The 15,772-nt window shown below is 42.8% G+C and overlaps 2 protein-coding genes across 3 annotated transcripts in view; one reads left to right on the top strand and one right to left on the bottom strand.

The window, feature by feature from the left end:
- The first annotated feature begins 366 nt into the window (after positions 1-366).
- Positions 367-11,524, top strand: RNF115 (ring finger protein 115). 2 transcript variants are annotated; one of them, XM_083879156.1, is made up of 9 exons: positions 367-835; positions 1,479-1,537; positions 3,514-3,565; positions 5,095-5,300; positions 6,348-6,419; positions 6,504-6,576; positions 6,668-6,761; positions 9,695-9,810; positions 9,888-11,524. In XM_083879156.1, the coding sequence occupies exons 1-9, from the start codon at positions 767-769 to the stop codon at positions 9,996-9,998; spliced, it is 852 nt and encodes a 283-aa protein (XP_083735282.1). In that variant the 5' UTR covers positions 367-766; the 3' UTR covers positions 9,999-11,524. The 2 variants fall into 2 exon arrangements, with proteins under 2 accessions (XP_083735282.1, XP_083735281.1); XM_083879155.1 differs by having other exon boundaries at positions 367-853.
- ITGA10 (integrin subunit alpha 10) overlaps positions 11,340-15,772 on the bottom strand; it is a gene marked incomplete at its 3' end in the record, with an annotated part of 23,033 nt that continues 18,600 nt past the window's right edge. The window contains exons 20-27 of the mRNA XM_083878823.1: positions 15,335-15,418; positions 15,160-15,244; positions 14,971-15,084; positions 14,810-14,896; positions 14,612-14,731; positions 14,340-14,432; positions 13,714-13,827; positions 11,340-11,351 (exon numbers count right to left, since the gene is read on the bottom strand). Of these exons, the coding sequence (XP_083734949.1) occupies positions 11,340-11,351; positions 13,714-13,827; positions 14,340-14,432; positions 14,612-14,731; positions 14,810-14,896; positions 14,971-15,084; positions 15,160-15,244; positions 15,335-15,418 (709 nt within the window). The remainder of the gene's footprint in view (positions 11,352-13,713; positions 13,828-14,339; positions 14,433-14,611; positions 14,732-14,809; positions 14,897-14,970; positions 15,085-15,159; positions 15,245-15,334; positions 15,419-15,772) is intronic.

The following is a 15,772-nucleotide window of genomic DNA, read 5'->3' as shown; positions in this document are numbered from 1 at the left end:
GTGCCTGTTTTGTGCTGCTCTGCGCCGGTTTATCCCGCTCTATCCCCGCTCTGTCCCACTCTAGTCTCTCTGTTCTCTCTGTCCTGCCCTCCAGGCCGGGCATGGAGCAGACAAGTTCATCGGAATCAGGAGGGGACACTCTGGGAACAGACAAATCCACCAGAACCGGGAGGGGACACCAGGAGCAGACAAGTCCCGGAAGCCGGAAAAGGCCGCTCTGGGAATAGACAAATACACCAGAATAAGGGAGGAAACACAGGGAGCAGACAAGTCCCCGGAAGCCGCTCTGGGAACAGACAAGGAGGGAACACCGGGAGCAGACAAGTTCCCGGAAGCCAGAAAGGGCCGCTCTGGGAATAGACACGGAGGGGACACCAGGAGCAGACAAGTCCCGGAAGCCGTTCTGGGAATAGACACGGAGGGAACCCCGGGAGCAGACAAGGCCCGGAAGCCGCTCTGGGAATAGACACGGAGGGAACACCGGGAGCAGACAAGGCCCGGAAGCCGCTCTGGGAATAGACACGGAGGGAACACCGGGAGCAGACAAGGCCCGGAAGCCGCTCTGGGAATAGACACGGAGGGAACACCGGGAGCAGACAAGGCCCGGAAGCCGCTCTGGGAACAGACACGGAGGGGACACCGAGAGCAGACAAGTCTCGGAAGCCGCTCTGGGAACAGACACAGAGGGAATACCGGGAGCAGACAAGTCCCGGAAGCCGCTCCGGCCGCTCGCCCCGCCCGGGAGGACTGACGGCACCGGGGGAAGATGGCGGAGGCGGCGGCGGCGGCGGCGGTGCCTCAACACCGGTTCTTCTGTCACAGCTGCAAGGGCGAGGTCAGCCCGAAGCTGCCGGTGAGCGCCGGGTGGGGAAAGGGGGAAAGGGGGGAGCCCTGAGCCGTCCAGGACCGGGGAGGGGAGCCCTGAGCTGTCCTGGGCGGGTCAAGGGGCTGCGATGGGTCCCTGAGTTCCCCTAAGGAAAGGGAGACCTCCAGTCCCCACAGAAATAAATAATTCCCCTCGCCATCCCCATAGAAATAGAGAATTCCCACAGAAATAGAGAATTCCCCACAGAAATAGGTGATTTCTCCTCATCATCCCCACAGAAATAGAGAATTCCCACAGAAATAGAGAATTCCCCACAGAAATAGAACAGAAATTCCCCTCACCATCCCCACAAAAATAGAGAATTCTCCACAGAAATGGATAATTCCCCTCACCATCCCCACAGAAATAGAGAATTCCCCTCTCCATCCCCATAGAAATAAATAATTCCCACAGAAATAGCGAATTTTCCTTAAGCATCCCCACAGAAATAGAGAATTCCCACAGAAATTGATATATATATTTATAAATTTATTTATATAAATTATAAAATATAATTTTGGGGATCAAAGACCAAGAAATCTTTGCTGAAGGGAGATTTTTTTGTCTATAAAATGACAAATATTTAGTGTTTAATCCCTTTTTCCCTGTGCAGGAGTTCACGTGTCCCCGCTGCGAGTCCGGATTCATCGAGGAGGTCACGGACGAGGCCAGGTGACACAGAGTGGGGGGAAAATGGAGCAAATAATAATAAAATACAGAGATTTAGTGGGAAAAAATGACTTTTTTTTTCTTTTTTTTTTCTTTTTTTTTTTTTCTTTTTTTTTCTTTTTTTTTCTTTTTTTTTTCCTTTTTTTTCCTTTTTTTTTCTTTTTTTTCCTTTTTTTTTCTTTTTTTTTCTTTTTCTTTTTTTTTCTTTTTTTTCTTTTTTTGGTTTTTTTGGGGGTTTTTGTTGGGTTTTTTTAATTTTTTGTGGGGTTTTTTTGGGGGGGTTTTTTTTTTTGGTTTTTTGTTGGGTTTTTTTAATTTTTGGGGGGTTTTTTTGGGGGTTTTTTGGGGTTTTTTTGGTTTCTTGGTTTTTTTTTTAATTTTTTGGGGTTTTTGGGGGGGTTTTTTGGGGTTTTTTTTGGTTTTTTGGTTTAGGTTTGGGGTTTTTTTTCAGGGTTTGTTTGTAAAAGAAAAGCTTTTTTTTCTTCTTCTTCTTCTTGATATTTTTACCCTTTTTGGGTTTTTTTTAACTCTTTTTGTCTTTTTTTTTTTTAGGGTTTGTTTGTAAAAGAAAAACTTTTTTTTTTTTTTGTCTTCTTGATATTTTTACCCTTTGGGGTTTTTTTTACTCATTTTGTCTTTTTTTTTTTTTTACTCTTTTTGTCTTTTTTTTTTTTTTTTCTATTTGATTTTTTTTCTTACCCTTTTTAGTGTTTCTTTTACCCTTTTTTAGTGTTTTGGAAATAAAACCACCATTTTTTACTATTTTTAGCGTTTGCCCTTTAAAAAAAAATTGGGTTTTTTTTTTATCCTTTTTGTCTTTTTTTTTATTATTTTTTGGGGGTTTGTTTGTAAAAAAAAACCTTTTTATTTTGTCTTCTTGATATTTTTACCCTTTTTGGGGTTTTTTTTACTCTTTTTGTCTTTTTTTTTTTTTTAGGGTTTGTTTGTTTGTAAAAGAAAAACTTTTTTTTATTTTCTTGATATTTTTACCCTTTTGGGGGTTGTTTTTTTTTTACCCTTTTTGTCTTTTTTTTTTTTTAGGGTTTGTTTGTAAAAGAAAAACTTTTTTTTTAATTTTATTTTCTTGATATTTTTACCCTTTTTGGGTTTTTTTTTTTTTACCCTTTTTTTTTTTTTTTTTAGGGTTTGTTTGTAAAATAAAAACTTTTTTTTTATTTTATTTTCTTGATATTTTTACCCTTTTGGGTTTTTTTTTTTACCCTTTTTGTCTTTTTTTTTTTTTTTTAGGGTTTGTTTGTAAAATAAAAACTTTTTTTTTTAATTTTCTTGATATTTTTACCCTTTTGGGGTTTGGGTTTTTTTTTACTCTTTTTGACTTTTTTAAAATTTTTTTCTTACCCTTTTTGGTGTTTTGGAAATAAACCCACTATTTTTACTATTTTTAGTGTTTGTCCTTTTTTAAAAAAAAATTGGAATTTTTTTTACCCTTTTTGTCTTTTTTTTATTATTTTTTTTTGGGTTTGTTTGTCTGTAAAATAAAAGCTTTTTTTTTTTTTTTTTGTCTTCTTGATATTTTTACCCTTTTTTGGGTTTTTTATTTTACTCTTTTTGTCCTTTTTTTTTTTCTATTTGATTTTTTTCCTTACCCTTTTTAGTGTTTTGGAAATAAACCTGACATTTTTATTTATTTTATTTTATTATATTTATTTATTATAATTATTTATTTTATTTTTAGAGTTTGCTCTTTAAAAAAAAAAAATGGGTTTTTTACTCTTTTTGTCTTTTTTTTCCCCTATTTGATTTTTTAATATTTTTCAGTAAAAACCCACCATTTTTTACTATTTTTAACATTTATCCTTTAAAAAAAATTTGCTTTTCTTTCCCCTTTTTTGTCTTTTTTTTTTAAATTATTTTTTCACTCCATCTGAGGAAATTTCAGGAATTCAGGGGGAGATTTGGGAAGCACAGAAGGATTTTAAAATGAACTTTTCCCTCATTTTTCTCTTTTTTATTTCCAGTTTTTTTGATGGGAATTCCCTGGAGGACAGCCCCTCCTCACAATTCACAGAGGTGAGTTTTTCCTGCTTTTTTTATTTATTTTTTTCCTATTTCTTTTCCTGGGAGTTTTCAGGAAACTCAAAATTAATATTGAGACTCACCAAGGATGGGAAAAACAGGAAAAATATTCAGGAAAAGAGTTTTACGTTTGGGGATTCCCTGACTCTCCCTGAGCCCAGATTTTCCCAAATTCTGGAATATTTTTAAAATTAATAAGGATTTTAAATTTTAAAATCCATAGAAAATCCACTCAATCCTTGGCCAGAAATGGGGGAAATCAGGAAATAATTAAAATTTCAATCTGGATTTTTCCTGCTTGTTCCAAAAATCCAGCTGGGTCCTTCCTTCCCCTCCTGTTCATCTGGAGCAATTTGTATAAATTATTGTTTGGGATATAAAAGTTTGTGTCCTAGAAATTCCCAAATCACATTTATCCAGATAATTACATTTATATAGATATTTACATTTATACAGATAATTCCATTTATATAGATAATTCCGTTTAAATAGATAAATACATTTATCCAGATAATCACATTTATCCAGATATTTACATTTATCCAGATAATCATATTTATATAGATAAATACATTTATACAGATAATTCCATTTATCCAGATAATTACATTTATATAGATAAATACGTTTATCCAGATAATTCATTTATACAGATAATTCAATTTATCCAGATAATCACATTTATACAGATAAATACATTTATACAGATAAATACATTTATACAGATAAATACATTTATACAGATGATCACATTTATACAGATAATTCCATTTATATAGATAATTACATTTATATGGATAGATACATTTATACAGATAATTCCATTTATATAGATAATCACATTTATATAGATAAATACATTTATACAGATAATCACATTTATCCAGATAATTCCATTTATACAGATAATTCAATTTATACAGATAATCACATTTATCCAGATAATTCCATTTATCCAGATAATTCCATTTATCCAGATAATTCCATTTATCCAGATAATTCCATTTATACAGATAATTCAATTTATACAGATAATCACATTTATACAGATAATTCCATTTATACAGATAATTCAATTTATACAGATAATTCCATTTATCCAGATAATCACATTTATCCACATAATTATCTATTATTTATTAATTATTTATTATTTAATTATTAATAATTAACACGTAAATTATTTACTATTTTATACCAATGCCTAATGCTCACACTAAAAGGATCCCCACATCTCTTACCTTTAAACTCCCCCCTATGAACAACCATCACAACAAAATCAAGGAAATCACATCTCCCATTTTTTTAATTCTTTTCCTATTTTTTTCACACTTTTTTCCCATTTTTTCCCCAGCTTTGGGAGCACCTGGACCCCAGGATGGTTTTTTTTCCTATTTTTTTTCACGCTTTTTTCCCCTTTTTTTTATTTTCTCCCCAGCTTTGGGAGCACCTGGACCCCAGGATGTTTTTTTTTCCTATTTTTTTTCACGCTTTTTTCCCCTTCTTTTTTATTTTTTCCCCAGCTTTGGGAGCACCTGGACCCCAGGATGTTTTTCCCGGATTTCAGACCCTTCCTGAGCAGCAGCCCCGTGGATCCCGAGGCCCAGGACAGGGAGAGGGGCCCCCCGGGGGAGTTTTGGGGTCCCAGTCGCCCCCCGAGGCTCCCCATGGCCCGGAGGTTCCGCTCCCGGGGCAGCTCCCGCCCGGATCGCTCCCCGGCCATCGAGGGGTGAGAAAAAATCTGAATATTGGGGGGAAAAACGGTGCCATTGAGGGGGAAAAAATGGTGCCATTGAGGGGAAAAATGGTGCCAATGAGGGGAAAAAATGGTGCCAATGAGGGGTGAGAAAAATCTGAATATTGGGGGGAAAAATGGTGCCATTGAGGGGAAAAAACGGTGCCAATGAGGGGAAAAAATGGTGCCATTGAGGGGTGAGAGAATCTTTTTTTTTTTTTTGAAAAAACGGTGCCATTGAGGGGAAAAAACGGTGCCATCGAGGGGTGAGAGAATCTGATTTTTTGGGGGGAAAAACGGTGCCACTGAGGGGTGAGAGAATCTGAATTTTTTTTGGAAAAAATGGTGCCATTGAGGGGAAAAAATGGTTCCATTGAGGGGTGAGAAAATCTGAATTTTGGGGGAAAAAACGGTGCCATTGAGGGGAAAAAATGGTTCCATTGAGGGGAAAAAATGGTTCCATCGAGGAGTGAGAAAATCTGATTTTTTGGAGAAAAAATGGTTCCATTGAGGGGAAAAAATGGTGCCATTGAGGGGGAAAAATGGTGCCATTGAGGGGGAAAAATGGTGCCATCGAGGGGTGAGAAAAATCTGAATTTTTGAGGGAAAAAATGGTGACATTGAGGGGAAAAAATGGTTCCATTGAGGGGTGAAAAAATCTGAATTCTGGGGGAAAAAACAGTGCCATTGAGGGGAAAAAATGGTTCCGTTGAGGGGAAAAAATGGTGCCATTGAGGGGTGAGAGAAGCTTTTTTTTTTTTTTTTGAAAAAATGGTGCCATTGAGGGGGAAAAAACGGTGCCATTGAGGGGTGAAAAAATCTTATTTTTTGCAGGGAAAAAATCTTTGGGACGAGCTCGAATCCCTAACAACTTCCTCCTGTCCAAAACTAAAATTTTGTAGCTTTACCCAGTGATTTCCAGAGCCATGAACCACCAAACCAACCATCTCTAGATCAAGAATTCTTTTTTTTTTTCTCACTTAATTCATCCTTCCCACATTTTTTTCCTTTTTTTTTTTTATTTTTTTTTATCTTTTCCAGGATAATCCAACAAATCTTCGCCGGTTTTTTCGCCAACTCCTCCATCCCCGGCTCCCAACATCCCTTTTCCTGGTGAGTAACCCCAGAAAAACAACCACCTGGGGGTCGATTTGGGATGTTTTTTGGGGAGAAATTCTGGATTTTCCCTGTTGGCAGGAGCGGGATGCTGCACTCCAACCCCGGGGATTACGCCTGGGGACAGAGCGGCCTCGACGCCATCGTCACCCAGGTGAGGATCCCCCTCTCCTTGAGAGGAAAAATTCCATGTATAGATCCCTCCCTGCTCCTAAAAACAGATTTTTTATTCTCTTTTTTCACAGCTCCTGGGACAGCTGGAAAACACAGGGCCACCCCCAGCAGATAAAGAGAAAATCTCATCGCTCCCAACGGTGCCCGTGACGCAGGAACAAGTCGGTGGGTGATTGCAGGCCCCAGATCTGATGGCAGTTTGGATTTTTGCTGTTTGACATCCTGAGTTTTCCTCCATTTATTGCTTTATTCCCTTTGAATCTTGGCATTTTACATCCTGAGTTCCCCCATTTATTGCTTTATTCCCTGTGGGATTGGCCTGGAAATCTCCCAAATTTTCTTTTTTTTTTTTTTCTCTGGTGTTCAATTCTCCCAGGAATTTTGGATTTCCACCATTCCACATCCAGAGTGTTTTGGGGGAATCCAAAATATTCTGTTCTGACTCTTCCCCCATGATGATTTTCCCATCCCCAGATCTGATGGCAATTTGAATTTTTGGTGTTTGACATCCTGAGTTCCCCCATTTATTGCTTTATTCCCTTTGGGATTGGGATTGAAAACTCCCAAGTTTCCCTTCTTCCCTTTCAACACAGGAACAAGTTGGTGGGTGATTTCCATCCCCAGATCTGATGGCAATTTGAATTTTTGGTGTTTGACATCCTGAGTTCCCCCATTTATTGCTTTATTCCCTGTGGGATTGGCCTGGAAATCTCCCAAACTTTCCTTTTTTTTTTTTTTTTTCTCTGGTGTTCAATTCTCCCAGGAATTTTGGAGCTCCAGCATTCCACATCCAGAGTGTTTTGGGAAATCCCAAAATATTCTGTTCTGACTCTTCCCCTATGATTATTTTCCCCTCCCAAATCCCTGTTTTTACTCTCAGCTTGTTTTTTCTTCCCTTCCAAACTGTCTCTGGAAAAAATCCTGGAAAATTCCCAGCCCTGGGAGTGTCTCAGAACAATCCTGGTTTTGCAATTAAAAATCCTGCATATTTTTTTTTCACCCCAAGGATTGTTTTCCCCTCCTTTACCAGAACTCCACCCCTCTATTATGGTTAAACCAGAAACTTCTGTGCAGGATATTTTTATCCTGTGGGTTTTTAACACACCCACTTCTGTCCTTTTTTTCTCTGGAAATCCAAGGAGCAGCTGGAATTCCACGTTCAGAGCCCACAGAGCTCAAGGAGACACTGAAATCTTGGGATATCCAAAGTTGGGAAGGGATCAGCAGGAGATTGGGATAGCAGGAGAAGGAGGGGGATTTCAGACACTCAATATCAGGATTATAAACTGATATTTTGGGCTGGGGAGTTGTGGCAGGAATCCAAACCTTAGTTTTATTTTTTGGGGGTTTTTTTTGGTTTGTTTTTTTTTTTTTGGTTTGGTTTTTTTGGGGAGTTTTTTGGGGTTTTTTGTTTGTTTGTTTGGTTTGGTTTGGTTTGGTTTTTTGTTTTGTTTTGGTTTTTTTGGGGAGTTTTTTGGGGTTTTTTTGTTTGTTTTTGTTTGTTTGTTTGTTTTGGTGGGGGTTTTTTGTTTGGTTTTTTGTTTGTTTGTTTTTTGTTTGTTTTTTTGTTTGTTGGGAGTGGTGTACAGAGAAAATCAGGAATTCTGTGAGTTCTCCAGGGGTTGTGTGTGGATGGATGGAGGGATGGATGGATAAAGGGATGGATGGATGGATGGATGGATGGATGGATGGATGGATGGAGGGATGGATGGAGGGATGGATGGAGGGATGGATGGAGGGATGGATGGAGGGATGGAGGGATGGATGGAGGGATGGATGGAGGGATGGATGGATGGATGGAGGGATGGATGGAGGGATGGATGGATGGAGGGATGGATGGATGGATGGAGGGATGGATGGATGGATGGATGGAGGGATGGATGGATGGATGGAGGGATGGATGGAGGGATGGATGGATGGATGGAGGGATGGATGGATGGTGGATGGATGGATGGATGGATGGAGGGAGGGATGGAGGGATGGAGGGATGGAGGGATGGATGGAGGGATGGATGGAGGGAGGGATGGAGGGATGGATGGATGGAGGGATGGATGGAGGGATGGATGGATTCCAGGACCCAGAAGGATTTCAGGGAAAGCTGAAGGAGGGAAATGTTGATTTGGGTGTCCCAGAACCGTCGTCCCTTGGGTTGTGCCCCTTGCACAGGAAAATCTGCTCCCCCTTTAACCTTTTAATTGAAATATTAATAAAAAATACCTCTAAGGATAGAAATTAATAAATAAAAATGAGAACTTCCCAAACCTGGAAGTGTCCAAGGACAGGGGATGGATGGAGGGAGGGATGGATGGATGGATGGAGGGATGGAGGGAGGGATGGATGGATGGAGGGATGGATCCTGGCTCATTTCTGACAGGAATTTCCTTGCTGTTCCATCTCCACCAAACACAAACAACCCACAAACCCCACACCACCTCCCATTCCTGATTTTATCCCTTTAACCCCTACAACCCCCCACCCCCCAAACCCCCCACCACCACCTCCCAAACCCTTTACCCCTGACCTCCCACCCCCCAAACCCTTTACCCCTGACCTCCCACTCCCCAAACCCTTTACCCCTGACCTCCCACTCCCCAAACCCTTTACCCCTGACCTCCCACTCCCCAAACCCTTTACCCCTGACCTCCCACTCCCCAAACCCTTTCTCCCTGACCTCCCACCCCCCAAACCCTTTAATCCCTGACCTCCCACCCCCCAAACCCTTTAATCCCTGACCTCCCACTCCCCAAACCCTTTCTCCCTGACCTCCCACCCCCCAAACCCTTTACCCCTGACCTCCCACTCCCCAAACCCTTTAATCCCTGACCTCCCACCCCCCAAACCCCTTACCCCTGACCTCCCACCCCCCAAACCCTTTCTCCCTGACCTCCCACCCCCCAAACCCTTTCTCCCTGACCTCCCACCCCCCAAACCCTTTAACCCCTGACCTCCCACCCCCCAAACCCTTTAACCCCTGACCTCCCACCCCCCAAACCCTTTACCCCTGACCTCCCACTCCCCAAACCCTTTCTCCCTGACCTCCCACCCCCCAAACCCTTTCTCCCTGACCTCCCACCCCTTTTTTATTTCTCTCCCCACAGCCACAGGCCTGGAATGCCCCGTGTGCAAAGAGGATTACGCCGTGTCCGAGCAGGTCCGGCAACTCCCCTGCAACCACCTCTTCCACAGCAGCTGCATCGTGCCCTGGCTGGAGCTGGTAAAAAATCCTAAAAAAAAAACCTTTTTATCCCATTAAAAAACCCAGAAAAATAATAATTTCTATTATCCTGACAGCACGACACTTGTCCAGTCTGCAGGAAGAGCCTCAAGGGGGAAGATTCCACCAGGCAAACAGCAAATCCCGATTCATCCGACAGCCCAGTGCAGGAGAGATGGACTTTCTGACCCTTTATTTTTTTTTTTTTTTAAATAATTCTGGACCAATTCCAGAAAATTCCAGAGGTGTAAATTGAGAATTCCAACAAAAAAAAAAAACCCTTGCTGAGTTGTAGGAATTTAAAGATTCCACCCAAGTTTTTGGGGGAATTTACGGCACCGGAAATTTTATCCGTGGATTTCATCCTCCTTTAATCCTCAATTGGGAATTTTTTTTGGATTTGGGTTTTTTGTATCAGATTTTTTTTTTTTTTTTCCCCACTGGGGCCTGGTTCAGTTCCAAATCCTTCATAAGCTTTTTCTAGGAAAAGGTTGGGATTAAAAAAAAAAAAAAAAGGGATTTTTTGGGGATATTCCTGCGCTCCAGGAGGTCGGAATTGTGTCCAAGAGAGATTTTTGTTGCCCAATTTTGGATTTTTGGGGGTCTGGAAAGTCACAGCAGGTGGAAGAAGGAAAAATCTGGAGCTTTTTGTGGTCCTGGAAAAGTTTGTGGTGTCAGGAATGTGCTCAGCAGGATTTTTAGCTCATCCTGGACTATTTTTTTTTTTTGGGGGGGGGTTAATTTGGGTTTTTCTGACCCTTTTTTCCACCCCCCACAAGTCATTCCAGCTGGGAATTCTGGACCCTCCCTTGGGAATCTCCCCCATAAATTAAGAAAACTCTTTATTTTTTACCAATTCTTTGGTTGTTTTGTGAATTTATTTTTTTTCCCATTTTTCTGTGACTTTTTTTTTACCATTTCTTTGGTTGTTTTGTGAATTTATTTTTTTCTCATTTTTCTGTGACTTTTTTTTTACCGTTTCTTTGGTTGTTTTGAGAATATTATTTTATTTTTTTCCCATTTTTCCGTGACTTTTTTTTTGCCGATTCTTTGGTTGTTTTGAGAATTTTTAATTTTTTTTTCCCATTTTTCTGTGACTTTTTTTTTGTCGATTCTTTGGTTGTTTTGAGAATTTTTTAATTTTTCCCCATTTTTCTGTGACTTTTTTTTTGCCGATTCTTTGGTTGTTTTGAGAATTTTTTTTTTTTTTTTTTTTTTTTTTTTAATTTTTTTTTATTTTATTTTCCAGGTCTGAATTCCTGGGATTTAATTCTGATATTTGTGGTATCCACTGATTTCTCCAGGGGGGACAATTCCTAAATTTGGGGAGGGGAAAAAAAACATTCCCAAACCCTTTGGGGGTCTCAGTGTGATTTAATTCCTGAATTTTTTCTTTGTTTTTTCCATCCAATAAAGGCCTTTCTCAATGAATTCCCCTTTTTCCAACTCATCCTTGGAGCTGGGAAAGGGAGGCAGGAGCAGAAATGAGAAAAAAGGAAAAAAAGGAAAGAAAAATCTTGATTTTTGCACTATTTTATTTCCTAGGGGGAAAAAAAAAAGGAAAAAAGGGGAAGGAAAATCTTGATTTTTGCAGAGTATTTATCTCCTAGGGAGGAGATCTAAACATCTCCTCAGACAGGACTGGGGGGAAAAAATCCAATTTTTCACAGGGTTGGGAAAAATCCAGTTGGATTTTTGGTTTATCCAAATGTTTTTCCCTTGGTGGGGATTTCTGGGAGAGGAAATCACACCCAATCATTTCTTCCTTTGAATTCCTGATTCCCTGTGGATTTAAACCTGGATTTAACCCAGTGGGAGCTGAGATTTGGATCTTTCCTCATCCCTCTGTTGTTGTATTTGTAAAATCCAGTTGGATTTTGGGTTCATCCCAATCAGGAATTTCCTGATTCCCTGTGGATTTAAACCTGGATTTAACTCAGTGGGAGCTGAGATTTGGATCTTTCCTCATCCCTCTGTTGTATTTTGGGTTAATCCAGATTTTTTTCCCCCTAAATCAAGAATAATTTCTGACACAGCAGCACCACAGGCCGGATCTTTATTGTTGGATCTGTTTTTTTTTTTTTCCAGCCCACTTTTCACACTTTTCCCATTTCCAGATGTTTTTCCCCCCAAAAAATCCTCTGGTGGCTCATCCCCCCTCCAGCAGCTCCAGAAATCCCAAACCCTGGAATTGTGTCCTGGGAGGGACATTCCAAGATTTTCCTCCAGAATTGTCACCTCAGTGCTCTTCATCCTCCTCATCCTCCTCCTGGGAGGGCTTGGGGTGGGAGAAAAATCCCAGCTGAGGGAAAGGGGAGGGAAAAAGAGGAATTAGAGGGGCTGGAAGAGGAATTGGAGGGGTTGGAAAATAAATTGAGGGGCTGGAAGAGGAATTGGGGGGGAAAAATAGGAATTAGGGGGGCTGGAAGAGGAATTGGGGAGGGGGAAAAGAGGAATTGGAGGACCGGAAGAGGAATTGGGGGGCTGGAAGAGGAATTGGAGAGGGAAGAAGAGGAATTGGAGGAGAAAAAGAGGAATTGAGAGGCTGGAAGAGGAATTGGGGGGGACTGGAAAATAAATTGAGGGGCTGGAAGAGGAATTGGAGAGGGAAGAAGAGGAATTGGGGGGCTGGAAGAGGAATTGGGGGATTGGAAGAGGAATTGGAGGGGAAAAGAGGAATTTGAGGGGCTGGAAGAGGAATGGGGGGGAAAGAAGAGGAATTGGGGGGGAAAATAGGAATTGGAGGGGGCTGGAAGAGGAATTGGGGAGGTGGAAGGGGAATTGGAGGGGAAAAAGAGGAATTGGATGGTTGGAACAGGAATTGGGGGGAAAGAAGAGGAAATGAGGGGCTGGAAGAGGAATTGGGGGAACTGGAAGAGGAATTGGGGATGTGGAACATAAATCCAGGGATCTCCCCCTCCAGGTGACACCATAACCCTCCCAAAGTGACATTTGTGACCCTCCCAAGGTGACATTTGTGACCCTCCCAAGGCGACATTTGTGACCCCCCAGGTGACACTTTGACCCTCCCAAGATGACATTTGTGACCCTCCCAAAGTGACACTTGTGACCCTCCCAAGGTGACATTTGTGACCCCCCCAAGGTGACATTTGGACCCCCAAGGTGACACTTTGACCCTCCCAAAGTGACACTTGTGACCCTCCCAAGGTGACATTTGTGACCCCCCCAAGGTGACATTTGGACCCTCCCAAGGTGACATTTGTGACCCTCCCAAAGTGACACTTGTGACCCTCCCAAGGTGACATTTGTGACCCCCCCAAGGTGACATTTGTGACCCTCCCAAGGTGACATTTGTGACCCTCCCAAGGTGACATTTGTGACCCCCCCAAAGTGACATTTGGACCCTCCCAAAGTGACACTTGTGACCCTCCCAAAGTGACATTTGGACCCCCAAGGTGACATTTGTGACCCTCCCAAAGCAACATTTGTGACCCTCCCCAGGTGACATTTGTGACCCTCCCCAGGTGACATTTGTGACCCTCCCAAAGTGACATTTGTGACCCCCCCAAGGTGACATTTGTGACCCCCCCAAGGTGACATTTGTGACCCTCCCAAGGCAACATTTGTGACCCCCCAGGTGACACTTTGACCCTCCCAAGGTGACATTTGGACCCCCAAGGTGACACTTTGACCCTCCCAAAGTGACATTTGTGACCCTCCAAGGTGACATTTGTGACCCTCCCAAAGTGACATTTGTGACCCTCCCAAGGCGACATTTGTGACCCTCCCAAAGTGACATTTGTGACCCCCCCAAGGTGACATTTGTGACCCTCCCCAGGTGACATTTGTGACCCTCTGAAAGTGACATTTGGACCCCCAAGGTGACATTTGTGACCCCCCAAGGTGACATTTGACCCCCCCAGGTGACATTGTCCCCCTCACCCTCCAGAGGCCGAGGCTGAGCAGGGCCAGCAGCAGGAGCCCCCCCAGGGCGCTTCCCCCCAGGATCCAGAGGGACACGGGCACCCCCCGGCCCTGCAGCACCTCCAGCAACAGCTGCGGGGAAAAAAAAAGGGGATTAATGGCAAGAGGAGGGAGGATTTGGGGGGAAAAACAGGATGGGTTTGGGGGAAACAGGGATTTGTGGAGGAAAAAACCAGAAAATTTGGGGGGAGAAACCAACTTGAGTGGAAAGAAGGAATTTGGAAGGAAAAGCAAAGATTAGAGGGGAAAACAGGGACTTGGGGGTCAAACAGGCATTGAGGTAGAACAGGGAATTTGGAGAGGAAAACAAGGATGGAGATAAAACTGGGAATTTGGGGAGAAAACAAGGATTGAGGGGTGACAATGAGGAATTTGGGGATAAAACAGGCATTGAGGTAGAACAGGGAATTTGGGGAGAAAAACAAGGATTGAGATAAAACAGGGAATTTGGGGAGGAAACAAGATTAAGGTAGAAAAGGGAATTTGGGGAGGAAAACAAGGATTGAGGGGGGGGGAAATGATGAATTTGGGGAGGAAAACAAGGATGGAGAGGGGAAAATGATGAATTAAGGGGGGTCTCTCACCTCCCTGTGCTGAGCCCCCTCCTCCAGCACCAACACTCCCCCAGTGACCCTGAGCCAGACTCTGCTGACAATTCTCAAACTCCGGAATTTCACCTGGAAATGGGGAAATGGGGAATTCTGATCCCACCTGGGATCCTCCCTGCAGTGGGGGCACATCCTAATTCCCCATTTTTCCCCCTGGGGTGGGGGGCACATCCTAATTCCCCATTTTTTCCCCCTGCAATGGGGGCACATCCTAATTCCCCATTTTTTTTCCCCTTTTTTTTCCTCACTCTGGTGAAAAATCTGTCGTGGAGGGTCTGCAGGAGCTGGATGGAAATTCCTCCACCTCCAGCACGTTCCAGCCTCCCCAAGGAGCAGCTCAGCTCCTGGCAAAGGGTGTTGGAACAATCCTGGAGGGGTAAAAAATTTGGGAAATGAGATTATAATCCCTTTTTAAACCATCCAGGGGTGGGCAGAGCGATCCCTACCAGCCTCTCCACGTCCTGCAGATCCTCAGGGGACACTGGGACCACCCCTGTCCCCTCCTCATTAAGGGATTTCAGCACACAGGAGGCCTGGGAGGGAAAAAAAAGGGTTTTAAAAGGAGAAAAACCACCCCAAAAGGCCTTTCAGTGTCCCCCACACTCACATTTTCAGCCAGGACATGATTGACAGAAAGGATGGTGGCCCCGTGGTGGCCCAGAGCTGGCAGGGCCATGTGTAAAGTGACATTTTGGACGGGATAACACCCCAAATTCTGTACCTGGATGGGGGGAAAAAACCATAAACCAGAGTTTTCCTGCGCCCCAAACTCCCCCCGAGGTTCCCATCACCTCACCTTGACCCTGGTGGTGAATTCAGGGCCGGAATTGTGGCTGAAAGTGCCCAGGGGATGAACCTCATAGCGATGGAGGTTGGTGTGACTGGAAAAGGGGATAAAAAAGGGGTTTAAATCCATTTTTTTTTGGTTTTCTCCCCTTTTCCATGATCCCTCCACCTTGTCCCAGCCCCACCTGGACAGGAACAGGTTGGGCTGGTAGAGGATGGGAACGGAGATCTGGACCACGTTGTCCTGCGGTGTCACCTCGGTGCTGTCACTAAAAGGGGGGGATAAATTCACTCAGGGGATAAATTCATTTTTCCTGAGGGGGGTTTATAAAGCTTAGCTCAGTTATCAGGAGGATTTGGAAAAAAAAATATAGCAAGGATGAGGTGAGAGATGTCAGAAAAGGATCTTTTCCCCAGGATTTTTTGTGCCCAGGTGTTTATTCTTTGAAATTCCAGAGGGGAAAGAGGAGGAAAGGAAAGGAAAGGAAAGGAAAGGAAAGGAAAGGAAAGGAAAGGAAAGGAAAGGAAAGGAAAGGAAAGGAAAGGAAAGGAAAGGAAAGGAAAGGAAAGGAAAGGAAAGGAAAGGAAAGGAAAGGAAAGGAAAGGAAAGGAAAGGAAAGGAA

Source organism: Zosterops lateralis (assembly GCF_965231275.1).
Source record: "Zosterops lateralis genome assembly, chromosome: 27".
Lineage (NCBI taxonomy): Eukaryota > Metazoa > Chordata > Aves > Passeriformes > Zosteropidae > Zosterops > Zosterops lateralis.
The sequence above is the reverse complement of the archived record's forward strand: the minus strand, read 5'-3'. Positions and strand labels throughout refer to the sequence as shown.

Coding starts and splice junctions, on each gene's coding strand:
- RNF115 (XM_083879155.1), top strand. CDS start 767: ATGGCGGAGGCGGCGGCGGCGGCGGCGGTGCCTCAACACCGGTTCTTC. Junction 854..1,478: donor AGGTCAGCCCGAAGCTGCCG/GTGAGCGCCGGG, acceptor TTCCCTGTGCAG/GAGTTCACGTGTCCCCGCTG. Junction 3,566..5,094: donor CCTCCTCACAATTCACAGAG/GTGAGTTTTTCC, acceptor TTTTTTCCCCAG/CTTTGGGAGCACCTGGACCC.